This window comes from Salmo salar, chromosome ssa18 (genome assembly GCF_905237065.1).
Source record: "Salmo salar chromosome ssa18, Ssal_v3.1, whole genome shotgun sequence".
Lineage (NCBI taxonomy): Eukaryota > Metazoa > Chordata > Actinopteri > Salmoniformes > Salmonidae > Salmo > Salmo salar.
Genome location: NC_059459.1, coordinates 64,346,279 through 64,373,317, shown reverse-complemented (window position 1 = coordinate 64,373,317; position 27,039 = coordinate 64,346,279). Strand labels below are relative to the sequence as shown.

The following is a 27,039-nucleotide window of genomic DNA, read 5'->3' as shown; positions in this document are numbered from 1 at the left end:
AACTTTATCTCCCTCTATCCTTTATCACTATCCTTTCTCTCTCTATATCCTTTCTCCCTCTCTATCCTTTCTCTTTATCCTTTCTCTCCCTCTATCCTTTCTCTTTATCCTTTCTCTCCCTCTATCCTTTCTCTCCATCTATATCCTTTCTCTATCCTTTCTCTCCCTCTATTCTTTCTCTCTCTATACTTTCTCTCCCTCTATCCTTTCTGTCTCATCCTTTCTCTTCCTCTATCCTTTATCTCTATCCTTTCTCTCCCTCTATTCTTTCTCTCTCTTTATCCTTTCTCTCCCTCTATCCTTTATCTCTATCCTTTCTCTCCCTCTATCCTTTCATTCCTCTATCCTTTCTCTCCCACTACCCTTTATCTCTATCCTTTCTCTCCTCTATCTTTTCATTCCTCTATCCTTTCTCTCACTCTATCCTTTCATTCCTCTATCCTCTCTCCCTCTATCCTTTATATCTATCCTTTCTCTCCCTCTATCCTTTCTCTCCCTCTATCCTTTCGTTCCTCTATCCTTTCTCTCCCTCTAAACTGTCTCTCCCTCTATCCTTTCTCTCCCTCTATCCTTTCTCTCCCTCTTTCCTTATAGCCATATAGCAGTATTACCATTGCGATAGGTTATGCCCAGTCTAGTCTGCCATGCCTCCATGTGGTTATTGTCAGTTAGACTCAGGTGGCGTCAGGCAGCGACAGTTGCACTCCTAACTTTTTCATTGTGCCCTTATCCTCAAAACTCTAATCATCCTCATCTTCATCACAGTTTTGTCACGCTTCCACATCTTTGCTTGTTCTGCATTTTAAATATCACCAACTGCTGTCCACATATAGGAGAGACGTATTCCATATTGAATGGTTAACATAGTGAAAGCGGATAAGGGAATAGAGGGAATAGAGACAGAGAAAGAGAAACAAAGAGAGAATGAAAGAGAGAGAGACAAAAGTGGGCTGGACAATTAATTGGATAGGTGGAGGGATGAGGTCATGATTAATGGTTTGCAGAAAATGGGTGTATCAGACACAAGGGAGGGTTTCGTCAGACACACACACACACACACACACACACACACACACACACACACACACAATACACACATTCATGTATCCACCCAAACACATACACACAGACATACACACATGCATGCACACACACTTACACACAAAAACTTTTTGGGGGGCAGTTACTTTAGACGTCAGCTGTTGCTATGGTGATGTCTGTGATCCAACGACAGAGCAGGATTGGCTAGAGTGGAAAGAGGGAGAGAAAGGTAGAAGGACTGAGCGAGGGAGAGAGAGAGGGATAGATAGGGAGCAATAAAGAGATAGATAGACAGATAGAGATACTTTGATTGATTAGTAAATCCATACAAATGTAATTTTATCAAAACGTTATTGCTTTAAAAGGATTAATGAAATGCACTCAATTCATTCAGGCACATCAGACAAAGCCCTGACGTCATGACATCATACTGTAGCCCTTTGTTGCTCAGGAGACAGTAAAACTTCATGACATATATGTGGTGAGATATCCGAGGGCATCCTCTCTAGCAATTAAAGATGAATGTTATCTGTCCTGATGGCATTCCTCTTAGCAGGGTGGCTGGAATAGTTTTCACACAATATTTCACACACAGCTAATAGGGCAAGTCTGTAACATGTTGTGTTATTGTTAAGATTAAGGGATTGTGAGGCACAAGAGGTGTTAATTGCAGCTCTTCGTACCGTTTCACTGTGTGCTCAGGCTGCGGTGTGTCAATGTGGCTTTGTTGACAGCAGGGCTTGGCTTGTCGTTGTGTCTGTGTGGATAGGGTTTGGTGACCATGATGTGTCTATTCGACCACATGTTATAGATAGACAGTCAATGTGGTCGATGTTTGGTTTGACGTGTGTGTTTATGTGTGTGTGTTGACAGGGTATGCTATTTTTATGTGGTCAATGGTCAGGGTTAGGTTTGACCGTGGGTGTGTTTGTGAGGCCACGGTATAGTATGTCATCATATGTCTGTGTGGCAGAGGTTTGGTTGTGTGTGCGTTCGTGCGTGCATGTGTGTCTGTTTCATAAGGGCTCTGTGAAACTGTGTGTGTGTGTGTGCGTGTGCGTGTGCGTGCGTTCAGGGTACTTTGTGACCATGTCTTTGTGCGGTCAGGGTACTCGGAGTCTCTCGATGGTATCTGGGGATCACTGACTCAAGGAAATCAGGACACTCTAAATTTGTCACTGCAGCATAACCCACATAATGGAAGAATACAAGAGCTCTCTCTCTCTCTTCTGTCTTTTCTTTCTTCCTATCTACCTCTCTCTCTCTCACTCTCTCACTCTCTCCTGTCTTTTCTTTCTTCCTATCTACCTCTCTCTTTCTCTCTCTCTCTTCTGTCTTTTCTTTCTTCCTATCTACCTCTCCCTCTCTCAATCTCGCTCTCTCTCTCCTGTCTTTTCTTTCTTCCTATCTACCTCTCTCTCTCTCTCTTTCTATAGCTTTTTTCTCATTGTCTCCTACTCAGACACACACACACATTGAAGAATTAAATGAGTAAGTGGTATGGACATACACAGAGCATATAACATATTGATATGGTTTATGGTATGATATGGACCGTATTTTCAGTTTGCCCCTAATGGAGGCCTAGCATTACCTGGGAAGGTATTGTGTGCTCTCATTGTCAAGCTATTGAAATAGCCTCCCCATAGTCCCAGTGTGGATCTTGTTTGTGGTTTCTTAGATGACAGTGAAGGGAATACCTTGTCCAGTGGTGTTTAAGGTAGAGGGAGTGATGCCTTGTCTGCCCTGGGGCTGTTTGGTCCTTAGTTCTAGCCTTATACTCAGTGGTCAGAGGAGGTTAACAGATCAGATAGCATTTCTAGCGAGCTACGTTGATTTGATCTGACTGGATAAGAGCCTAATTCAGAGGTATTCGTAGTCATCCCATGGCTTACATTTGGACTAATGGTGGATCACATTGATATTGTCACTTTAAAAGCAGCCTTTTCTTTAACGTGATGTGCCACAGGGCTCAAGTCTAGGACCACTGCTCTTTTCAATTTTCGTCTGTGATTTACTTGTAGTAGGCCTATGCTAGACATACAAATGCACATTGTTTGTATGAACATGATGTTTGTTCTTTCTCTTTGGAATCGTTTATGTTCTGCTTCTGTCAGAAGCCATTGCTATTATTGTCCGGGACATTTTTTTACACGACTGTGTTTTTCATGATATCAGGCATACTGTAGGCTACCTCCTCGAATTACACACATTCAATCAGGTTTTGAGGGGGTACAGTATGCCCACACATGAGAAAGGGAGAGATAGAAAGATAGAGAATTGGAGGGAGTTAGAGAGACAGACTTGGGGTCATAGAGGGATGAGCAGGCATATGCCAGTTGTTAAGAAAGTGAGAGAGATTAGGACCTACAGAGGAACGCTGGAGGGTTCAGAGAGCGAGAGAGAGGGGGAACTGGGGAGAGCGAGTGAAAGTGCTAGAGGACTGATATTTAATGTGATAAATTGGTTGTGACAGTGTGGCTCTAAACCCCCTCCAACCAGAAGAGGAGGAGGACCACCGAAATAGAAAGCAGTATGGGTAAAGGACATATATTATATACATATATTATGTATGTATAGTATACAGTAATTTCAGAAAGACATAGAGAGAAAGCAGTATTAAAACATGGCATGTACAACAGTATATATGTATGTACAGTTGAAGTCGTAAGTTTACATACACTTAGGTTGGCGTCATTAAAACTCGTTTTTCAACCACTCCACAAATTTCTTGTTCACAAACTATAGTTTTGGCAAGTCGGTTAGGACATCTACTTTGTGCATGACACAAGTAATTTTTCCAACAATTGTTTACAGACAGATTATTTCACTTATAATTCACTGTATCACAATTCCAGTGGGTCAGAAGTTTACATACACTAAGTTGACTGTGCCTTTAAACAGCTTGGAAAATTCCAGAAAATGATGTCTTGGCTTTAGAAGCTTCTGATAGGCTAATTGACATCATTTGAGTCAATTGGAGGTGTACCTGTGGATGTATTTCAAGGCCTACCTTCAAACTCAGTGCCTCTTTGCTTGACATCATGGGAAAATCAAAACAAATCAGCCAAGACCTCAGAAAAAAAATGTAGACCTCCACACATCTGGTTCATCCTTGGGAGCAATTTCCAAATGCCTGAAGGTACTACGTTCATCTGTACAAACAATAGTACGCAAGTATAAACACCATGGGACCACGCAGCCGTCATACCTCTCAGGAAGGAGACGCGTTCTGTCTCCTAGAGATTAACGTACTTTGGTGCGAAAAGTGCAAATCAATCCCAGAACAACAGCAAAGGACCTTGTGAAGATGCTGGAGGAAATGGGTTCAAAAGTATCTATATCCACAGTAAAACGAGTCCTATATCGACATAACCTGAAAGGCCGCTCAGCAAGGAAGAAGCTACTGCTCCAAAACCACCATAAAAAAGCCAGACTACGGTTTGCAAGTGCACATGGGGACAAAGATCGTGCTTTACTGCAGGAGGGACTGGTGCGCTTCACAAAATAGATGGCATCATGAGTAAGGACAATTATGTGGATATATTGACGCAACATCTCAAGACATCAATCAGGAAGTTAAAGCTTGGTCGCAAATGGGTCTTCCAAATTGACAATGACCCCAAGCATACTTCTAAAATTGTGACAAAATGGCTTAAGGACAACAAAGTCAATGTATTGGAGTGGCCATCACAAAGCCCTGACCTAAATCCTATACAAAATTTGTGGGCAGAACTGAAAAAGGGTGTGCGAGCAAGGAGGCCTACAAACCTGACTCAGTTACACCAGCTCTGTTGGGAGGAATGGGCCAAAATTCACCCAACTTATTGTGGGATGCTTGTGGAAGGCTACCCGTAACGTTTGATCCAAGTTAAACAATTTAAAGGCAATGCTTTCAAATACTAATTGAGTGTATGTAAACTTCTGACCCACTGGGAATGTGATGAAAGAAATAAAAGCTGATATAAATCATTCTCTCTACTATTATTCTGACATTTCACATTCTTAGAATAGAGTGTGTCAGGAATTGTGAAAAACTTGAGTTTAAATGTATTTGGCTAAGGTGTATGTAAACTTCCGACTTCAACTGTATATATGGACACTACCGTTCAAAAGTTTGGGGTCACTTAGAAATGTCCTTGTTTTTGAAAGAAAAGCACATTTTAGTCCATTAAAATAACATCAAATTGTTCCGAAATACAGTGTAGACATTGTTAATTTTGTAAATGACTATTGTAGCTGGAAACTGCCTACAAAGGTGTACAGCGGCCCATTATCAGCAACCATCACTCCTGTGTTCCAATGGCACGTTGTGTTAGCTAATCCAAGTTTATCATTTTAAAAGGCTAATTGATCATTATAAAACCCTTTTGCAGTTATGTTAGCACAGCTGAAAACTGTTGTTCTGATTAAAGAAGCAATAAAACTGGTCTTTAGACTAGTTGAGTATCTGGAGCATCAGCATTTGCGGGTTCGATTACAGGCTCAAAATGGCTAGAAACAAAGAACTTTCTTCTGAAACTCGTCAGTCTATGCTTGTTCTGAGAAATGAAGGCTATTCCATACGAGAAATTGCCAAGAAACTGAAGACCTCGTACAACGCTGTGTACTACTCCCTTCACAGAACAGTGCGAACTGGCTCTAACCCGAATAGAAAGATGAGTGGGAGGCCCCGGTTGACAACTGAGCAAGAGGACATGTACATTAGAGTGTCTAGTTTGAGAAACAGACGCCTCACAAGTCATCAACTGGCCTCCAACTCCTCTTTCTATAAAAATCTGCTGTTTCCAGAGACAATAGTCATTGACAACATTAACAATGTCTACACTGTATTTCTGATCAATTTGAGATGTTATTTTAATGGACAAAAAAAATTGATTTTCTTTCAAAAACAAGGACATTTCTAAGTGACCCCAAACTTTTGAACGGTAGTGTATATACAGTACCAGTCAAAAGTTTGGACACACCTACTCATTCCAGGTTTTTTCTTTATTTTTACTATTTTCTAGTGAAGTGAAAACATCAAAATTATGAAAGAACACTTATGGAATCATGTAGTAACCAAAAAAGTGTTAAACAAATCAAACATATTTTATATTTGAGATTCTTCAAAGTAGCCACCCTTTGCCCTGATTACAGCTTTGAACACTCTTGGCATTCTCTCAACCAGCTTCATGCAGGGATGCAAATGAGTCACCTTTTGGTGAAATTCGCCGTTTTGAATCCAAAATAGGTGACCTACGTGATTCGTGTAGGCCCAGCCAATCGTTTAAATAACAACAGCATGCAGCGCAGCACGCGTCTGAAGAGAGAAGAGACAACCAACTTACTAGTTACAGCGAGCGCTCTGGAAAGGCAGCTTGCCAGTTACAGCAGCGCGTACCCTGAATGATAATGAAGAGGTAACGTTAGTTGAGAAGCCTGACCATGGAGACGGGGGTGAAAAGGTGATGAAGCGTACTTCATGACCTGTAACCAAAAAACTACTAGCATTTGGAAAGTTTGAGGTGAGGAAGAAAGTGTGGTGGAACAAGTATTGGCATTGTTAAGTATCTTGCTAGCTGGATCGAATTCTCCGTAGCTAGCCAGAGAAATGTTGAGCAACATTAGCCAACTTATCTGATCAAATAATTGAGTTTATTGTGTGAAAATTGGCTGGCTAATAAAGTCAGACAGCTAACATTAGTAACCTAACCAATTCGCTATAGTATTAACTGTTAACGGTGCCGTCCCTCAAGTTATAACGCGTTAGTTGCTTCCTGAACCTTGGCCATCTGTGTGAAATGTTGACTAGCTAACAAACTAACCACTACCTGTTAACTAATGTTTTCCCTCTACAGTATGTGGTTAATTTTCAGAATGAGAGAATTAAGTGAAAATGAGGCGTTGCTTGTTAAACAAGTGGATTCAGGGATCAAGTGGAGCTGGGCCTGGCTTAAACTGGATGCCACTATAGAGGTGAAAGGAGCACCACACACTTTCCCTCTTTCTCACTTTTGCTGGCACATTGTAGAACAGATGTCCACAGGCAGAAAGGGTACAATGTAATAGTGTGCATTGCAGCCCAAAGATATTGTATTTGTTGTGTTGAACTCGACAGTAACACTTGTGTGAGTGAGGGGAGATTATATATTTTTTAACTCCGTGAATGTTATTTTTGCACACATGTAGCCTTGTGCACTTGATCGATGTCTACTGTAGTGGCCACTATAATAGAGAAAAAATAGAATGCCTGTTTGTTTCATTCTATTTCTACTTTAAGATGTTTTTTTCCCAAGTGCAATATTTAGATGTGTGTGGTCACAAGTGTTCTATTATAAAGACTGTCATGGCTAACTGCAATATTAGTGTATTGTTTTTTCTCAAGACTTGAGTGTCGTTTGCAGTAAAGTCTAGGCAACAAATAACATTGGATTGGTTTCTTTACATGTTTTAGCTGTGAGTTAGGTTTACATTAACCACTTTTTATTTTACACACAGAGACTGATCATGTAGATCATATTCTTTGTTGTTTAATTACTTAAAACCTGCATTAGCAGGGATGTTTTGCATGTTTCAGTGCAACAACAAAAAAGTGTCACCTTTTTGGGCCCTCACCAGTTTGCATCCCTGTTCATGAGGTAGTCACCTGGAATGCATTTCAATTAACAGGTGTGCCTTGTTAATTTGTGGAATTTCTATCCTTCTTAATGCATTTGAGCCAATCAGTTGTGTTGTGACGAGGTAGGGATGGTATACAGAAGATAGCCTTATTTGGTAAAAGACCAAGTCCATATTATGGCAAGAACACCTCAAATAAGCACAGAGAAACGGCAGTCCATCATTACTTTAAGACATGAAGGTCAGTCAATACGGAAAATTTCAAGAACTGAAATGCAGTTGCAAAACCCATCAAGCACTATGATGAAACTGGCTCTCATGAGGACCGCCACAGGAAAGGAAGACCCAGAGTTACCTCTGCTGCAGAGGATAAGTTCATTAGAGTCAGAAATTGCAGCCCAAATAAAGGCTTCACAGAGTTCAAGTAACAGACACATCTCAACATCAACTGTTCAGGGGAGACTGAGTGAATCAGGCCTTCATGGTCGAATTGCTGCCAAAAAACACTACTAAAGGACACCAATAATAAGAAGAGACTTGCTTGGGCCAAGAAACACGCACAATGGGCATTAGATCGGTGGAAATTTGTCCTTTGGTCTGATGAGTCCAAATTTGAGATTTTTGGTTCCAACTGCCGTGTCTTTGTGAGATGCAGAGTAGGTGAACGGATGATCTCTGCATGTGTAGTTCCCACCGTGAAGCATGGAGGAGGAGGTGTGATGATGTGGGGGTGCTTTGCTGGTGATACTGTCAGTGATTTATTTAGAATTCAAGACACACTTAACCAGCATGGCTACCACAGCATTCTGCAGCGATATGCCATCCCATCTGGTTTGCACTTAGTGGGACTATCATTTGTTTTTCAACATAACAATGACCCAATACACCTCCAGGCTGTGTATGGGCTATTTGACCAAGAATGTGATTGATAGAGTGCTGTTGGAAAAGTATTCCAGGTGAAGCTGGTTGAGAGAATGCCAAGAATGTGCAAATCTGTCATCAAGGCAAAGGGTGGCTACTTTGAAGAATCTAAAATCTAAAATATATTTTGATTTGTTTAACACTTTTTTGGTTACTTCATGATTTCATATGTGTTATTTCATGTATACATTAATAAAAACTATACACATTCAGAGAGAGTGAGACAGAGGGAGGGGAGAAACATCACAGATAAGTGAGACAGAAATGCAATTCGATTGCCATTCTTTCATTGTTTACCAGTCCAGTCAAGAACACAGTACATTACACTGTATGTATACTGTGGATTCAGAGGGAGAAGGAGAGAGAGACGGACAAGAGAAACAAAACAACCCAACCAAATCACTGCTCGACATAAATCTGACTTGGATTGTCATTCTCTCTTGTTTAGCGGTCTTGATGAGCAGTTTAATTACAGCGTATGTCGTTATGTTCCATGGAACAGAACTTTTTTCATATTGGACAAGCAGTCACAACACTTCATCAGATGAATACAGTACAGGTTTACATTGCAGAAGGAACTACGGTGGCTCTCAGTAGAGCTGGAACAGCCCTGTGGAGTAGAGACAATGACATGTACTGTAGTTAGACGTTAGAGAGAGGAAGCCTGGGAGATGACTCATACTGTAGGGAGGAATGGAGAGAAAGAAAGAAAGAAAGAAAGAAAGAAAGAAAGAAAGAAAGAAAGAAAGAAAGAAAGAAAGAAAGAGACAAAGATAGAAAGAGACAAAGATAGAAAGAGAGGTTTAAGACAGGGAAGCCATGAGGGACTGGGAGATGGGGTGAGACTCAATGGGTTAAATCGTAAGGGTTTGATCTACCTCTCTTCTCCTCTCTTCTCCTCCTGAGTCAGCTCAAGTCTCACTCCCTCGTTCCCCCTCTATCTCTCTCTCTCCATTGTTGAAATCTTTTTCTCACTATTTTCCTAATCTTTCTATGTCTCGATGTCTTAATGCTCCCTCAATCTCCAACTAGTTATCCTTGTCTTCAGTTGAAGGAGAACGAGACACCATATCAAACACACCATCAGAAATTGTAGATCGTAGCAGATGAAGAAGAATTTAACTTTTAGGCCTAGCTACTAATTTTACACAAAAACTCTAATGAGTGAAATGCACCTCTCTGTACCTACCTGGCCCCTTTACACAGTTTATTCTCAGTTTGTGTATAATGACGCTGTATGTATGTACTGTAACAACAATCTAACAACAACACAGCTGTGGGCTTGTAACAAAATGATGATGTTATAGGTTTGTATTGATGCTTCTGCACCCTTCTCTCTCTCTCTCCCCATCTCTCTCCCTCTCGCTCCCCCTTTCCCTCCCTCCCTCCCTCCTTGTCCTACCCCAGTGTGGACAGCGCGTTTCTCCCAGGAGCCAGCGGACCAGTCGGTGGTGCTGGGCCAGAGGGTGATTCTGTCCTGTGTTGTGTTTAACTACTCGGGCATTGTGCAGTGGACCAAGGATGGACTGGCCCTGGGCATCGGAGAGGACCTCAGGGGTGAGACTACAACAACTCTAAGACCCCCCCCCCGACAACACCCAACACCCATCATTTGTAGTCGCCCTGCTTAAAAGGCCTCTCTGTATATCGCTTGTCTGTCATTCTATCGTGTTGTGCTGTTGTGGTGTTTACCTTTTCTCTACCACCTCTCCCCCTCTTTCTATCTCTACCCTCCCCCTCGTTCTCTCTCTTTCTCTTTGTCTCTCTCCCTCTTTGTCTCTCTCTTTCTTTCTCTATGTCAGGCTCTCTCTCTATCTGTCTATCAATTTCTCTATACCTATACCTATCTCTATCACACATGTTCTATCTCCCCTATCTGTAAGAAATAAGGCTTGTTAAAAACACAAAAAAATGTCAACTCATTGCTTTTCTCACATTCTTTCTCTTCCTTCTTCATTCCCTCTTTCTCCCTCTATCTCCCCCTTTCTCTCTCTCTCTCTCTCTCTTTGCCTCTGTTCAACCCCTCACTCATCTTCATTCTCCATCCCTCCCTCTCTCCCCCTCTCCTCTCTCCCCCTGCTTCAAGCCAAAGCTTTTAAATAGAAACATGTGAATGAACACTGGTTTCATCATACACATGCTCCCTCTCTCCCTCGCTCTCTCTCACCCTGCCTCTCTCCCTCGCTCCTTCGCTCTCTCTCCCTGCCTCTCTCCCTCGCTCCCTCGCTCTTTCTCACCTTGCCTCTCTCCCTCGCTCCTTCGCTCTCTTTCCTGCCTCTCTCCCTCGCTGCCTTGATCTCTTTCCCTCTCCCTTTCATAAGCTTTCGCTCTCTCGACATTTCACATGCAAATACATGCATAGACAACACACAGACACACATGATATGTCAGGTACAAGGACACACAAGGTTATGGGAGGGTAAGCTCATTTGAAGCATGGATATACATACAGTACATTCTGCTGTGACAGAATGATTCAGATGGAATTTATTTGTGAAGAGAAAGGACATGAAATCTTCACCAGCATTTCTGTCCGTTTGGAGTCCTCTAAAACGTTGTTGTCATAATGCATGCATTTTTTTCTCTTGCTGGTGAAAGAAAACATGGCTGCCCCCTGCTGGTAAGAATGTATAGCACCACATGAGCTATGTGAGCGCTAGAAGAGAGAGCGAGAGAAGGGGGGAGGAAGGGCGGGAGGGAGGGAGGGGGAGAGAGAGAGAGCGCATACATATGAATATGTGCATGGTGGTGTGCATTTGCATAAATAATTATGCACAGGTGTTTTTTGTTTATCATTACCTTCAATACATTCCAAATAGCCTGCCCTCCTCATTTATCATTTAACCAGCCTCCACTGACCGTCCCTATGTCTGACTCTCTCTCCCTTCCCCCCAGCCTGGCCGAGGTACCGGGTGTTGCGGGTGCAGGAGCTGGGCCAGTATAACCTGGAGATTATCTCAGCTGAGCTGTCTGATGACTCCCTGTACGAGTGTCAGGCCCCTGATGCTGCACTACGTTCTAGAAGAGCCAAACTCACCGTCCTCAGTAAGATACAGCAACTGCGTGTGTGTGTGTGTGTGTGTGTGTGTGTGTGTGTGTGTGTGTGTGTGTGTGTGTGTGTGTGTGTGTGTGTGTGTGTGTGTGTGTGTGTGTGTGTGTGTGTGTGTGTGTGTGTGTGATGTGTGTGTGTGTGGTTGTGTGTATGTATGCGTGTGTGTATGCGTGTGTATTCCAGTACATGTATGTGTGTAACCCCCCTGTCCTATCTCCAGTTCCCCCAGATGACCCAGTGATAGACGGGGCCCCTGAGGTGCTGCTGAATGCAGGGGACCACTATAACCTGAGCTGTGTGTCCCGCGGGGCCAAGCCCCCTGCCATGATAGAGTGGCAGAAAGATGGGATCCCTGTAGATGGAGCGGTCAGCACCACCGTGAGTCAATGAAACAATCGTGTGCACATACAAACACATAGTATTATAACACACACATGCACACACACACACGTACATATCACATGCACGCACGCACGCACACACACACTCAAATCCATACACACAGTCACTGACTTTGATTGTGTTACACCTACCTTTTCTCATCGTTGTATTGGCTGTCGTCTCTTGAGTCCATCGTTACCCCTCTCTTGACCATTTCTGTCCCTCCCATCCTCGTTCCTTCTTTCCCTCCCTCCATCTCTCTACATCAGGAGGTGCTCCCAGACAGGAAGAGGGTGACGACCCACAGCTTCCTGCCCATCCACCCAGTGGACACAGACACAGGGAGGAACTACAGCTGTGTGGCCAGTAACCTGGCTATCCCCGCCGGGAAACGCACCACCGTCACCCTCAACGTGCACCGTAAGTCACCCTCAACGTGCACCATAAGTCACCCTCAAAGGACATCGTTAATGACTTGTTCATAACCGTCCCCTTAGCTTGACATAGTTTTCACGGCAGACGGAGAGGACTGAATATCTGATGCTACTCACAGACAACAGCTCCTAATGAAACCGACATCACTTAGATCACGTGACCAGGATCCTTGAGGGGGGGTTCTCTCTTTTTCCACCATCTCTCTCTGCCCCCCTCCTCCCTCCTTCTCTCTGTTATTTGCTTCTGTTACCGCTGGGCCTCAGTAACCCCGTGTGTCCTCTCTTTCCAGACCCCCCCACAGTGACACTGTCCATCGAGCCTCGCTCCGTCCTAGAGGGGGACAGAGTTACCTTCACCTGCGCCGCCTCTGCCAACCCTCCTATCATGGGATACATGTATGTCCTCTATCTACCGACAATATCTGGTCACCTTTCTGTCTGTCTCCAGTATATGTCCGTCTGTCTCTCTCTCTAGCTGTGCATTAGTCTGGCTGGATAGTTGTGTTTATCTACAGCACCAGTCCAAAGTTTGGACACACCTACTCTTTCAAGATTTTTTCTTAATTTTTTACTGTAAGCATTCCTCATGAAGCTGGTTGAGAGAATGCCAAGAGTGTGCAAAGTTGTCATCAAGGCAAAGGGTGGCTACTTTGAAGAATCTCAAATATAAAATATATTTCGATTTTTTTAAACACTTTTTTGGTTACTACATGATTCCATACGTGTTATTTCATAGTTTTGACGTCTTCACTATTATTCCACAATGTAGAAAATAGTAAAAATAAAGAAAAACCCTTGAATGAGTAGGTGTGTCCAAACTTTTGACTGGTACTGTGTTTGTGTAGCTACATGTGTTAGTCGAGGTGACCAAGTGTTTAGCCCCAGTGGGAACCGAACCTGGCAGTACATGTTAATTCATACAATATGTGTGTTCTTTGTCAGGTGGGCTAAAGGTGGAGTGATCCTACAGGGGGCCAGAGAGAGTGTGTTCACCACCAAAGCTGACCATTCCTTCTTCACTGAGCCAGTGTCCTGCTCAGTGTTCAACGCCGTGGGCAAAACCAACGTCAGCATCCTGGTCGATGTGCACTGTGAGTCTGACTAGACCTCCATGTCTGGCAAATAGCATCTGTCTGTCTCTCTGTCGGTCTCTTTCTGTCTCTCTCTGTCTGGCTGTCTGTGTGTCTGTCTGTCTCTATTTCTCTCTCTCTCTCTGTCACTGTCTCTCTCTCTGTTTCTGTCTGTCTCTCTCTCTCTCTGTCTCTCTCTCTGTCTCTGTATGTCTCTGTGTCTTTCTGTCTGTCTCTGTCTCTGTCTGTCAGTCTCTCTGTATGTCTGTGTGTCTTTCTGTCTGTCTCTGTCTGTCTGTCTCTCTGTATGTCTGTGTGTCTTTCTGTCTGGCTTTGTCTCTGTCTGTCAGTCTCTCTGTATGTCTTTGTGTCTTGCTGTCTGTCTCTGTCTGTCTGTATGTCTGTGTGTCTTTCTGTATGTCTGTGTGTCTTTCTGTCTGGCTCTCTGTATGTCTGTGTCTTTTTGTCTGGCTCTGTCTCTGTCTCTCTGTCTCTGTATGTCTGTGTGTCTTTCTGTCTCGCTCTCTGTTTCTGTCTGTCTCTCTGTATGTCTGTGTGTCTTTCTGTCTGTCTCTCTCTGTCTGTTTCTCTGTATGTCTGTGTGTCTTTCTGTCTCGCTCTCTGTTTCTGTCTGTCTCTCTGTATGTCTCTGTGTCTTTTTGTCTGTCTCTGTCTCTGTCTGTCAGTCTCTCTGTATGTCTGTGTGTCTTTCTGTCTGTCTCTCTCTGTCTGTTTCTCTGTATGTCTGTGTGTCTTTCTGTCTCGCTCTCTCTTTCTGTCTCTCTCTGTCTGGCTGTCTGTGTGTCTGTCTGTCTCTATTTCTCTCTCTCTCTCTGTCACTGTCTCTCTCTCTGTTTCTGTCTGTCTCTCTCTCTCTCTGTCTCTCTCTCTGTCTCTGTATGTCTCTGTGTCTTTCTGTCTGTCTCTGTCTCTGTCTGTCAGTCTCTCTGTATGTCTGTGTGTCTTTCTGTCTGTCTCTGTCTGTCTGTCTCTCTGTATGTCTGTGTGTCTTTCTGTCTGGCTTTGTCTCTGTCTGTCAGTCTCTCTGTATGTCTTTGTGTCTTGCTGTCTGTCTCTGTCTGTCTGTATGTCTGTGTGTCTTTCTGTATGTCTGTGTGTCTTTCTGTCTGGCTCTCTGTATGTCTGTGTCTTTTTGTCTGGCTCTGTCTCTGTCTCTCTGTCTCTGTATGTCTGTGTGTCTTTCTGTCTCGCTCTCTGTTTCTGTCTGTCTCTCTGTATGTCTGTGTGTCTTTCTCTCTGTCTCTCTCTGTCTGTTTCTCTGTATGTCTGTGTGTCTTTCTGTCTCGCTCTCTGTTTCTGTCAGTCTCTCTGTATGTCTGTGTGTCTTTTTGTCTGGCTCTTTCTCTGTCTGTCTCTCTGTATGTCTGTGTGTCTTTCTGTCTGTCTCTCTCTGTCTGTTTCTCTGTATGTCTGTGTGTCTTTCTGTCTGTCTCTGTCTGTCTGTCTCTCTGTATGTCTGTGTGTCTTTCTGTCTGGCTCTGTCTCTGTTTGTCAGTCTCTCTTGTCTCTGTCTGTCTGTCTGTCTGTCTGTCTGTCTGTCTGTCTGTCTGTCTGTCTGTCTGTCTGTCTGTCTGTCTGTCTGTCTGTCTGTCATTTCTCTTTACCTGGTCATTTTTGTATTGTATTTGACTTTGTTATCAGTAGCTGACCTGGTTAAATAAATCTCTCTCTCTCTCTCTCTCTCTCTCTCTCTCTCTCTCTCTCTCTCTCTCTCTCTCTCTCTCTCTCTCTCTCTCTCTCTCTCTCTCTCTCCCCAGTTGGTCCTATTCTGGTAGTGGAGCCCAGGCCAGTGACAGTGGACATAGACTCTGATGTCAATCTGAACTGCAAATGGGCCGGCAACCCTCCTCTAACACTTACCTGGACCAAGAAGGGCTCCAATATGGTGAGGACCAGTTCTCTCTTCCTTCTGTTGCTTTCTTTATCTTTATAGACTCCCTTTCTTTTATATCCCTCTGTCTCTCTCTGTCTCTCTATTCTCTTTTGCCCCCCTGCTCTGTCCATCTCTTTCTCCTGGCTTTTTCCTGATGCTCCCTTGCTCCTCTCCTCCATTTGTGTCTCTCCCACTCCTTCACCTCTATTTGATTCTCTTTTGCATTCCTTCTCTGTCCATCTCTCTCTTTCTCTCTCGTTGTGTAGGTCCTCAGTAACTACAACCATGTCATCCACCCTTTCTTGTCTATCCCGTCTGTATACTTTCTTCTTATCTCTCATTTCTTTCTTTCTCAAGTCTTTCTCTTTTAATATCTAAAAAAGTAGAATGGCGTCCGGCCACATCATCGCACTCCCCCTTCCTTCTGTCCACGTCGTTCTCTCTGTTTGTTCCTGACTCTCTGTTTGTTCCTGACTCTCTGTTTGTTCCTGACTCTCTGTTTGTTCCTGACTCTGTTTGTTCCTCTCTCTCTGTTTGTTCCTGACTCTCTGTTTGTTCCTGACTCTCTGTTTGTTCCTGACTCTCTGTTTGTTCCTGACTCTCTGTTTGTTCCTGACTCTCTGTTTGTTCCTGACTCTCTGTTTGTTCCTGACTCTCTGTTTGTTCCTGACTCTCTGTTTGTTCCTGACTCTCTGTTTGTTCCTGACTCTCTGTTTGTTCCTGACTCTCTGTTTGTTCCTGACTCTCTGTTTGTTCCTCTCTCTCTGTTTGTTCCTGACTCTCTGTTTGTTCCTCTCTCTCTGTTTGTTCCTGACTCTCTGTTTGTTCCTGACTCTCTGTTTGTTCCTGACTCTCTGTTTGTTCCTGACTCTCTGTTTGTTCCTGACTCTCTGTTTGTTCCTGACTCTGTTTGTTCCTGACTCTCTGTTTGTTCCTCTCTCTCTGTTTGTTCCTGACTCTCTGTTTGTTCCTGACTCTCTGTTTGTTCCTGACTCTCTGTTTGTTCCTGACTCTCTGTTTGTTCCTCTCTCTCTGTTTGTTCCTGACTCTCTGTTTGTTCCTGACTCTCTGTTTGTTCCTGACTCTCTGTTTGTTCCTGACTCTCTGTTTGTTCCTGACTCTCTGTTTGTTCCTGACTCTCTGTTTGTTCCTGACTCTCTGTTTGTTCCTCTCTCTCTGTTTGTTCCTGACTCTCTGTTTGTTCCTGACTCTCTGTTTGTTCCTGACTCTCTGTTTGTTCCTGACTCTCTGTTTGTTCCTGACTCTCTGTTTGTTCCTGACTCTCTGTTTGTTCCTGACTCTCTGTTTGTTCCTGACTCTCTGTTTGTTCCTGACTCTCTGTTTGTTCCTGACTCTCTGTTTGTTCCTGACTCTCTGTTTGTTCCTGACTCTCTGTTTGTTCCTGACTCTCTGTTTGTTCCTCTCTCTCTGTTTGTTCCTGACTCTCTGTTTGTTCCTGACTCTCTGTTTGTTCCTGACTCTCTGTTTGTTCCTGACTCTCTGTTTGTTCCTGACTCTCTGTTTGTTCCTGACTCTCTGTTTGTTCCTCTCTCTCTGTTTGTTCCTGACTCTCTGTTTGTTCCTGACTCTCTGTTTGTTCCTGACTCTCTGTTTGTTCCTGACTCTCTGTTTGTTCCTGACTCTCTGTTTGTTCCTGACTCTCTGTTTGTTCCTACTCTCTGTTTGTTCCTGACTCTCTGTTTGTTCCTGACTCTCTGTTTGTTCCTGACTCTCTGTTTGTTCCTGACTCTCTGTTTGTTCCTGACTCTCTGTTTGTTCCTGACTCTCTGTTTGTTCCTGACTCTCTGTTTGTTCCTGACTCTCTGTTTGTTCCTCTCTCTCTGTTTGTTCCTGACTCTCTGTTTGTTCCTCTCTCTCTGTTTGTTCCTGACTCTCTGTTTGTTCCTGACTCTCTGTTTGTTCCTCTCTCTCTGTTTGTTCCTGACTCTCTGTTTGTTCCTGACTCTCTGTTTGTTCCTGACTCTCTGTTTGTTCCTGACTCTCTGTTTGTTCCTGACTCTCTGTTTGTTCCTGACTCTCTGTTTGTTCCTGACTCTCTGTTTGTTCCTGACTCTCTGTTTGTTCCTGACTCTCTGTTTGTTCCTGACTCTCTGTTTGTTCCTGACTCTCTGTTTGTTCCTGACTCTCTGTTTGTTCCTGACTCTCTGTTTGTTCCTGACTCTCTGTTTGTTCCTGACTCTCTGTTTGTTCCTGACTCTCTGTTTGTTCCTGACTCTCTGTTTGTTCCTGACTCTCTGTTTGTTCCTGACTCTCTGTTTGTTCCTGACTCTCTGTTTGTTCCTGACTCTCTGTTTGTTCCTGACTCTCTGTTTGTTCCTGACTCTCTGTTTGTTCCTGACTCTCTGTTTGTTCCTGACTCTCTGTTTGTTCCTGACTCTCTGTTTGTTCCTGACTCTCTGTTTGTTCCTGACTCTCTGTTTGTTCCTGACTCTCTGTTTGTTCCTGACTCTCTGTTTGTTCCTGACTCTCTGTTTGTTCCTGACTCTCTGTTTGTTCCTGACTCTCTGTTTGTTCCTGACTCTCTGTTTGTTCCTGACTCTCTGTTTGTTCCTGACTCTCTGTTTGTTCCTGACTCTCTGTTTGTTCCTGACTCTCTGTTTGTTCCTGACTCTCTGTTTGTTCCTGACTCTCTGTTTGTTCCTGACTCTCTGTTTGTTCCTGACTCTCTGTTTGTTCCTGACTCTCTGTTTGTTCCTGACTCTCTGTTTGTTCCTGACTCTCTGTTTGTTCCTGACTCTCTGTTTGTTCCTGCTCTCTGTTTGTTCCCTGACTCTCTGTTTGTTCCTGACTCTCTGTTTGTTCCTGACTCTCTGTTTGTTCCTGACTCTCTGTTTGTTCCTGACTCTCTGTTTGTTCCTGACTCTCTGTTTGTTCCTGACTCTCTGTTTGTTCCTGACTCTCTGTTTGTTCCTGACTCTCTGTTTGTTCCTACTCTCTGTTTGTTCCTGACTCTCTGTTTGTTCCTGACTCTCTGTTAGTTCCTGACTCTCTGTTTGTTCCTGACTCTCTGTTTGTTCCTGACTCTATGTTTGTTCCTGACTCTCTGTTTGTTCCTGACTCTCTGTTTGTTCCTGACTCTCTGTTTGTTCCTGACTCTCTGTTTGTTCCTGACTCTCTGTTTGTTCCTGACTCTCTGTTTGTTCCTGACTCTCTGTTTGTTCCTGACTCTCTGTTTGTTCCTGACTCTCTGTTTGTTCCTGACTCTCTGTTTGTTCCTGACTCTCTGTTTGTTCCTGACTCTCTGTTTGTTCCTGACTCTCTGTTTGTTCCTGACTCTATGTTTGTTCCTGACTCTATGTTTGTTCCTGACTCTCTGTTTGTTCCTGACTCTGTTTGTTCCTGACTCTCTGTTTGTTCCTGACTCTGTTTGTTCCTGACTCTGTTTGTTCCTGACTCTCTGTTTGTTCCTGACTCTCTGTTTGTTCCTCTCTCTCACCATCCCTTGTGTAGGTCCTTAGTAACAACAACCAGCTGTTCCTGAAGTCAGTGAGCCAGGCGGACGCTGGGCAGTACGTGTGTAAGGCCATCGTCCCCAGGATCGGAGTGGGAGAGACAGAGGTCACGCTCACTGTCAACGGTAAGGAACACCACACATCACACAAGAATAGATAAGCTTGAGTTTATGGTTGAAATGTGTGTGATGATTGGATGTAGGTTTTAATACTGCTATGAAGACCGGAGTGGGCAACTTCCATTTCAAACTATTCATTGTTGTAGTGTTTATTCTTGTTTATACATGGAGCATAATGTACCACCACTCGTTCTCACGCTCCCTCTCTTTATCTCTTCCTATCCAGGTCCCCCCATCATCTCCAGTGAGCCCGTCCAGTATGCGGTGAGGGGGGAGAGAGGAGAGGTCAAATGCTACATCGCCAGCACACCTCCACCGGACAAGATTGTAAGTGGACAGTCGATACTGTACAAACTCTACTGCAAGCTTTTTCATGACCACCTATACGTTATCGTCATGAGATTACTACCTATACATTATCGTCATGAGATTACTACCTATGCATTATCGTCATGAGATTACTACCTATACGTTATCGTCATGAGATTACTACCTATACGTTATCGTCATGAGATTACTACCTATACATTATCGTCATGAGATTACTACCTACGCACGATTACTACCATCGTTATCAATAATTCTCCGTTATCGTCATGAGATTACTACCTATGCATTATCGTCATGAGATTACTACCTATACGTTATCATCATGAGATTACTACCTATACGTTATCGTCATGAGATTACTACCTATGCATTATCGTCGTGGGATTGCCACCTGTACATTATGGTCGTGAAAAAGCTTGCACCTATACCTTATCGTCATGAGACTGACATGGTCGAAACTCTAGCAGCGGTTTCAAAACTGTTTTCTGTTTTATGGCAGCCGCCAAAAATCTTTTAGAATTGTCCTGAGACCCACCAAGTAAACAAGATTTCTAGTCGAGGGACACTTCTAGTGCAGCCGGTCAGTGTCTGAAACCGGCTGATATCTCCTCTCCTCCACTCGTCTCTCTGGTGCGGATGCTCTCAGGCAGTGGCTGCATCTGAAATGGCACCCTTCTCCCTACATAGTGCACCCTATGTGCCCTGGTCAAAAGTAGTGCACTGTACAGGGAATAAGGTGCTATTTGTGACACAGTCCATGTGTAGTTGGTCTCTTCTCTCTAAGCCTTGTGAGTTTGATTCTCTCTGATGTACCAGCTTACTGTACGTCCTTAATGCAGGGACAGAAAAGCAGTTATAAAATATGAAGGACTGGAACTGTTGTCCCGGTAAATGCCTCCGCCAGAGTTTCTCGTTTTTCAGAATAAATGGTAGATTACAGGAACATGTGGCCTCATGCATTTTTAAATACTCTTTCATACTTCAGTGTGAATAATAGCTTTTAGTGGGTTAGAAGTTGGGGAAGTGTGTAAGGTTCTCACCAGCTCTGAAACCACTACGTGTTACTCTATAGTCCAAGGACAGAGCGATAGTTAGGCTTGGAACAGTTGCTGTTGGTAGTGTGTGAATCTCATTCTGTGTGCGTTGTAAGTGTGTCTGAATGTGTTTTTAATGGTTGCATGTGCTTGCTTGTTTACTTCAGTGGGGATGTGTCTGTGTGTACATCTTTGTATGCCCAGTTGTGTGTACAGTGTGCCTGCATGTGTAAAATATGTGTGTATATGCCTAATGCATATGTATGTGTGTGTCAGTACACATAATTCAATGGAGTCCATATGGGTGTTTAACTTGCGCCTGTCTGTCTGCCTGCCTGTCTGTCTGTCTGTCTGTCTGTCTGTCTGTCTGTCTGTCTGTCTGTCTGTCTGTCTGTCTGTCTGTCTGTCTGTCTGTCTGTCTGTCTGTCTGTCTGTCTGTCTGTCTGTCTGTCTGTCTGTCTGCCTGCCTGCCTGTCTGTGTTTCAGGTGTGGGCATGGAAAGAGAACGTATGGGAGAAGGAGAAGGGGACTCTGTTGGAGAGGTACACGGTGGAGCAGAGTAAACCTCTGTCTGAGGGAGGGGCTGTCCTCTCCACCCTCACCATCAACAACGTCATGGAGGCTGACTTCCTGTCCACCTACAACTGTACCGCCTGGAACGCCTTCGGACCCGGGACCATGATCATCACCCTGGAGGAGACTGGTATGACCAGAGACAAACAACAACAAAAACAGCAACAACAACAATAACCACCATTATATTCACCACCATTATATTCACCACCATTATATTCACCACCATTATATTCACCACCATTATATTCACCACCATTATATTCACCACCATTATATTCACCACCATTATATTCACCACCATTATATTCACCACCATTATATTCACCACCATTATATTCACCACCATTATATTCACCACCATTATATTCACCACCATTATATACACCACCATTATATTCACCACCATTATATTCACCACCATTATATTCACCACCATTATATTCACCAGCATTATATTCACCACCATTATATTCACCACCATTATATTCACCAGCATTATATACACCACCATTATATTCACCAGCATTATATTCACCACCATTATATTCACCACCATTATATTCACCACCATTATATTCACCACCATTATATACACCACCATTATATTCACCACCATTATATTCACCACCATTATATTCACCACCATTATATTCACCACCATTATATTAATTCTCCTAACTTGATACAACAACAACAATAACCACCATATATATACTCATACCTGCTCTATTACAATGTTTTAGCTGAATCTGCATGTTGTATTGTGTTGAATACGGTTTCTCTCTCTCTCTCTCCCTTCCTCTATCTCGCTCCCTCTTCTCTCTTCGTTCCTCTATCTCTCCTCTCCCCATTCTCTCTGTCTCTTTCCGTCCCCCTTTCCTTCCTCCCTCATCTCTACCCTCCCCCTCTCGATCTCCCCATTCCTCTCTCCTATCTTCCCTCTCTCAGAGGAGGTCCCAGTGGGTATAATAGCAGGAGGGACTGTTGGCTGCACCATCCTGCTGTTCCTGTGTTTACTAGTCCTGGTGCTGATCTTCTACCGGCAGCGCAAAGGCAGTGAGTGACACCTGCATCTATTCCCCACAGACAAACCATCTAGAAAGTATCAATCACACACCAATACATGTTTCAGATGCCCATGCCCTAAAAACACCATACACCTGATTGTCTTCAGATATCTACCCTGTACCCCCACACATTATCTCAGTACCGGTACCCCCTGTATATAGCCTTGTTATTTAGATATGCCACTTTCTCTTCTTTTTCTCTTTTTCTTCTACTTTGGTCCCCCTCTTATGTTGGATTCCTCCCCACTTTTTTTTTCGTTGTTTGATGGTTTAGTTTCTGCCCTCTTCTCTCCCTCCTCTCCCTCCTCTCAGCCCTTTAAATTGCCGTCAGATATCTTAACCTGTACCCTCGTTATTGTTATTTTATTGTGTTACTATTTGTTATATTTTTTTACTTTTGTTTATTTAGTTAATATTTTCTGAACTCTATTTCTTGAACTGCATTGTTGGTTAAGTCCTTGTAAGTAAGCATTTCACAGTAAGGTCTACATCTGTTGTATTAGACGCATGTGTCAAATACAATTTTATTCGATTTTTGATTTGATATTATGAACCCATTATTCACATAACCCACATGCACGTATACATACTGTATACATATTGTATTTATCTAAATCAATAGACCCTGACACATTCAGCAGTATTCAACTGTGTGCTGTGCTGTGCTGTTGTGCCGTGCTTCCAGGTCGTCGCGGGGTCACGCTGGGTAAGCCAGACATCAAGGTAGAGACAATAAACAAGGAGACCCACAGTCTGGAGGAGGACTCCGGCAGCGTTTCCACGGCATCACGCATGGTCAAGGCCATGTACTCGGTGAGTTGCCATGACAACGGGACAGCAGGTTGCCTTGAACTTTCCTGCCTTTGGTTTATGTTACCCAAGTTTCCACTCAGGGGATCAATAAAGTTTATTCAATCATTCCAACGATGCCTGAACTCTGAAGCTCTCACATTACACAACCAACCTCTTAGGAGAAATGCAAAAATTATTTTTACCTCTCAATTGTATCAACTTTTGCTGTTCTATCTTTTCAATCACAATACTCACATTTTTAACACTTATGATGACCCTTTTTCAACCTTAATTTAGATCTGTCACTTTCTCTTTTTCTCTTTTTCTTCTACTTTGGTCCCCCTCTTATGTTGGATTCCTCCCCACCTTTGTTGTTTTTTCGTTGTTTGATGGTTTAGTTTCTGCCCTCTTCTGTGCCCTTCTCTCCCTCCTCTCAGCCCTTTAAAGACGATATAGAACTGAAACAGGACCTACGCAGCGACACTCTAGACACACGCCAGGAGTACGACCTTAAGGTGATATCATCACACACAAACACACACACGTGCACGTACGCACCCACGCACACATTCACACGGACACCCACACACACCTTAGTTACAATATGTCTTCTTCTCTCTCTCCAGGATCCCACCAACGGCTACTACAACGTGCGAGCCTCCACCCACGACGAGGGCCGTCCCGCCTCCCGCTCCATGCACTACTCCGACTACCGGCCCTCCAACACCCCAGGGGGCGCTGCCTCCGTCAGCAGCAGTGCTGGTGGATCAGGGGCCACAGCCAGCGGAGGAGGCCCTCCAGGCCCAGGGCCCCTCAACACCCCTGGCCGCCCCAGCTGTTACGACCCCCGTCCCCCCTCCAGACTGTCCCACAACAGCTATGCTCAGTTTAACACATTCACCCGGGCTCTGCAGAGCCAGCCGCCCCCTGCCAACCCCCCGCCGCAGACCAGCGACTTCCCTGGGGACTGCAGCCTGTTGGACTCCTCTCAACTGGCCTACGACAACTACGGCTATCCCTCTCACCCCTATACCCCCTACCGCATGGGCTTCGCCCCGCCCACTCTGGCTCCCTTGGAAGCCGGTCCATCCTATGAAATGTACGGGGTGGGGCCGGGGGTGGGCCCTGTGCCAGGGGTGGGGCCTGGTGTGGGGGTGGGGCCTGGGGCAGCTCCGTCAGGGTCAGAGACTGGACTGGGGAAGTATGGAAGCTCGACCCGCTTCTCCTATACCTCGCAGCATTCTGACTACGGCCACAGAGGGCACACACAGAGGATGCAGACACATGTGTGAGATACAGTACATTCTCACGTAGAGGGTGAGGGTGCATTCTCATACACACTGTCACTCAGACGCACACACACATTCGCATTCTCAAACATACACACACAAACACACTTGAGCGTACACAGACACACACACTGAGACACACATGCAGGCACACACACAGACACACACACACACATACACAGGAGTTAGGATTTGCCCATGAGACAGGAGAAAGAGAGAAAGAGAGAAAGTCCAGATCAGTGGAAAATAGAGAGGATCCAAGTGAGACGGAGGGGAATTCCTTGTAATCAGAATTCCAACACTCCCAGTGTTCAATTCTTCGCTCTGAAAGAGCAGTAAGCGAAAGTCACAATCAAGACCAGAGAAGATAGGACTAGAGAGAACAAGAGATCTTTAGATCTTAATTGTCAAAATAAATAGCAGAAATGCTATGAATTTAGACTGTAATGAGTGACGGGGGGGGGGGCAATTTATTCCATATACGATTGCCAAATATTAAAGTAAGGCATATCATGGAGAAATTGACCATCAAATATGGTACTCATTCGTTGGGCAGGAGAAACCTCAACCAGTGAGGAGTAATGACTGTCCGCCATTTTGTTTTATCTGGTTGTTGTTTTATACAGTGATCTTAGAGCACATATATATCCCAGAATGCTTTACTTCATTGGCGCCATTGGTGCTGGTTAGTGGGGCCATGGTACGTTTTGCACTGCATTACAAACAGTATTCATTGCTTAGACATCCGTTATCTATATCTATAGCTGTATTATATATATATGTCTGTTTTTATTTGCACACCAACAAACTAGAGCTTTGTATTCTATTTTTTAACATTTTACTGAATTATTTTTGTCATATTTCTGTGAAGGAAGTGTCTGTGGACCAAAATGTTCAAACTTGAGAGGGTTTAGTATTTGTTTGGGTGATATTCACCCCAACAAACAAAGACAAACATGAAGAAGTATTTGTGGACCTGTTTCTGTCAGCCATGATGACTGGCAGAAATCAGGAAGGGAGGGTATATACAGGAACCTTTTTACCAAGTGTCCATGTTGCTCTTTATCTTGATGTAAATCTTGGGTTACAAGCATTTATGCAGTAGATAGCATACAGGAGGTCCTTATATTGGCAGGTGTTGTGTGTTGCTAGGCCTACCAAGGGTTTAGGTATTGAGGCAGTTCCGGGCATATCGAACCATAAGCCTGGTAGCCTGGGATTCAAACTGAATTTGCTTTGTTACACCATTTATATGAATATACTACATCATTGATATGATGAAACATAGCAAATTCAGCTTGGTTCCAGGATATAAGCCTTAGCCTGGTGCCCCCTGCTGAAATAGAAAGAGGTGATGTGGTAGCCTGGTCCCAGGTCTGTTTGTGCTGTCTTGCCTACTCCTATGGTCATTGTCACACTTGCGAACAAACAGACCTGGGACCATGGCTAGTGAGATGGTGTGTACGGAGGTTTAGAACAGAGTGGCCTTAGGGAACATGTGGTAAACGCTTTCATTACTCATACACAATCAGCCATGATGACGAGGCCTGAGGAGAATGTGTATAGAAAGGTGCAATTAAGGTTTTTCTACAGTATTGACATATAGTGGTGTGTGATTGTGTGAATGTGTATGGGTGAAAGAAAGAATGAGCAAAAGGGAGAGAGAGAGTGTGTGTGTGTCCGTGTGTGTGTGTGTGTGTGTGTGGGTGCACATCTATTTGTACAGTGTTTGTATAGATGTGTGAATGGCTGTGTGTGTATGTAACACATATACATACCGTACTCTACCTGCGAGTGTGCGTGAATATTGTATGCGTGTGTGTATGTCTGTATGTGTTTATGTGTGTGAGTGTTTCAGTAATACAGCATTTCCCAAACTCGGTCCTGGGGCCCCCCTGGGTGGATGTTTTGGTTTTTGCCCTAGTACTACACAACTGATTCAAATAACCAACTCATCATCAAGCTTTGATTATTTGAATCAGCTGTGTAGTGTTAGGTGCAAAAACCAAAACGTGCCCCCTTTGGGGTCCCCAGGACCGAGTTTGGGAAACGCTGCATTAATATGTCCATATCATTTCTCTTCGCAATCCTGTTCCAATACTTGTATACCTCTGGTAGGACTGTATCCTGTATTATTGTGTCTTTGAATTTAGAAATAAAATGTTTATCTTATTGTACTGTTCAACGTAGCAGAGAAAAACTGTTCAAAAGATGTACAACAAAAATCACATTTTAATTTTTTAAGTTCATTATCTCCAATATTTTTTAAAAATGGTATGTAATTATTTTTCCACAGTATTACAGAAATAAAAAGCACTGTTTTTTATAAAATAAACCATATTGTGTGATGCTTTCAGGGGAATGGGATAACTTCCAATTCAGAGAATACAGTTTATTTTGTTTTCCCCTACAATCAACATATATTATTACCTACAACACAATGTAATATAAAAAATAAAATAAATGGAAACATCTTTAATTAGAGCCAAATTTGAACAATGTCTGAAAATGCAATTAATCACAGCAAATCAATACAATTAACTTTATTAATGATTTTAAATCATTTGACAGTCTTTATCGGTACACATTAATTGTACTAATAATTATATTATATAAATGTGAAAAATCACAACAACACTCTGCTACAGTATATACTTCTACTGGGCAACAGTCACTTGACTATTTCCACTACCACTGTATTCACTATTTCTACTGTTACTATTCCACTAAAGGCTTCTATCCTACTACTGCAAATATAGTTATACTTCTACAATACACTAGCATCAAATTTTCAAAACTAACAATTTTAACTTCTTCCACTATCATAAAAATACTTATGGAGTATTGTCACACAATTTTTCTAGCGCCAACTCAACTTCCATTATATTTCAGTGCGATAGGTGGCAGTAACATAATTCTGTCATCTTTGCTTCCCAAACCAAAAAATAAGAAAATCATTGTTGCCG

The 27,039-nt window shown here is 43.4% G+C and overlaps 1 protein-coding gene across 2 annotated transcripts in view; it reads left to right on the top strand.

The window, feature by feature from the left end:
• The window catches only part of LOC106577665 (kin of IRRE-like protein 1), a 35,273-nt gene extending 8,865 nt beyond the window's left edge, over window positions 1–26,408 (top strand). Inside the window, exons 2-15 of one of the 2 annotated variants that reach the window (XM_014155981.2) lie at window positions 9,970–10,119; window positions 11,458–11,607; window positions 11,835–11,992; window positions 12,265–12,415; window positions 12,720–12,825; window positions 13,372–13,520; window positions 15,278–15,405; window positions 18,865–18,991; window positions 19,212–19,312; window positions 20,836–21,052; window positions 21,874–21,981; window positions 22,678–22,805; window positions 23,183–23,299; window positions 23,411–26,408. In XM_014155981.2, the coding sequence (XP_014011456.2) occupies window positions 9,970–10,119; window positions 11,458–11,607; window positions 11,835–11,992; window positions 12,265–12,415; window positions 12,720–12,825; window positions 13,372–13,520; window positions 15,278–15,405; window positions 18,865–18,991; window positions 19,212–19,312; window positions 20,836–21,052; window positions 21,874–21,981; window positions 22,678–22,805; window positions 23,183–23,299; window positions 23,411–24,076 (2,456 nt within the window). In that variant the 3' untranslated portion in view covers window positions 24,077–26,408. The remainder of the gene's footprint in view (window positions 1–9,969; window positions 10,120–11,457; window positions 11,608–11,834; window positions 11,993–12,264; window positions 12,416–12,719; window positions 12,826–13,371; window positions 13,521–15,277; window positions 15,406–18,864; window positions 18,992–19,211; window positions 19,313–20,835; window positions 21,053–21,873; window positions 21,982–22,677; window positions 22,806–23,182; window positions 23,300–23,410) is intronic. The other variant, XM_014155982.2, reaches the window with a different exon arrangement.
• The last annotated feature ends 631 nt before the right edge of the window (window positions 26,409–27,039 follow it).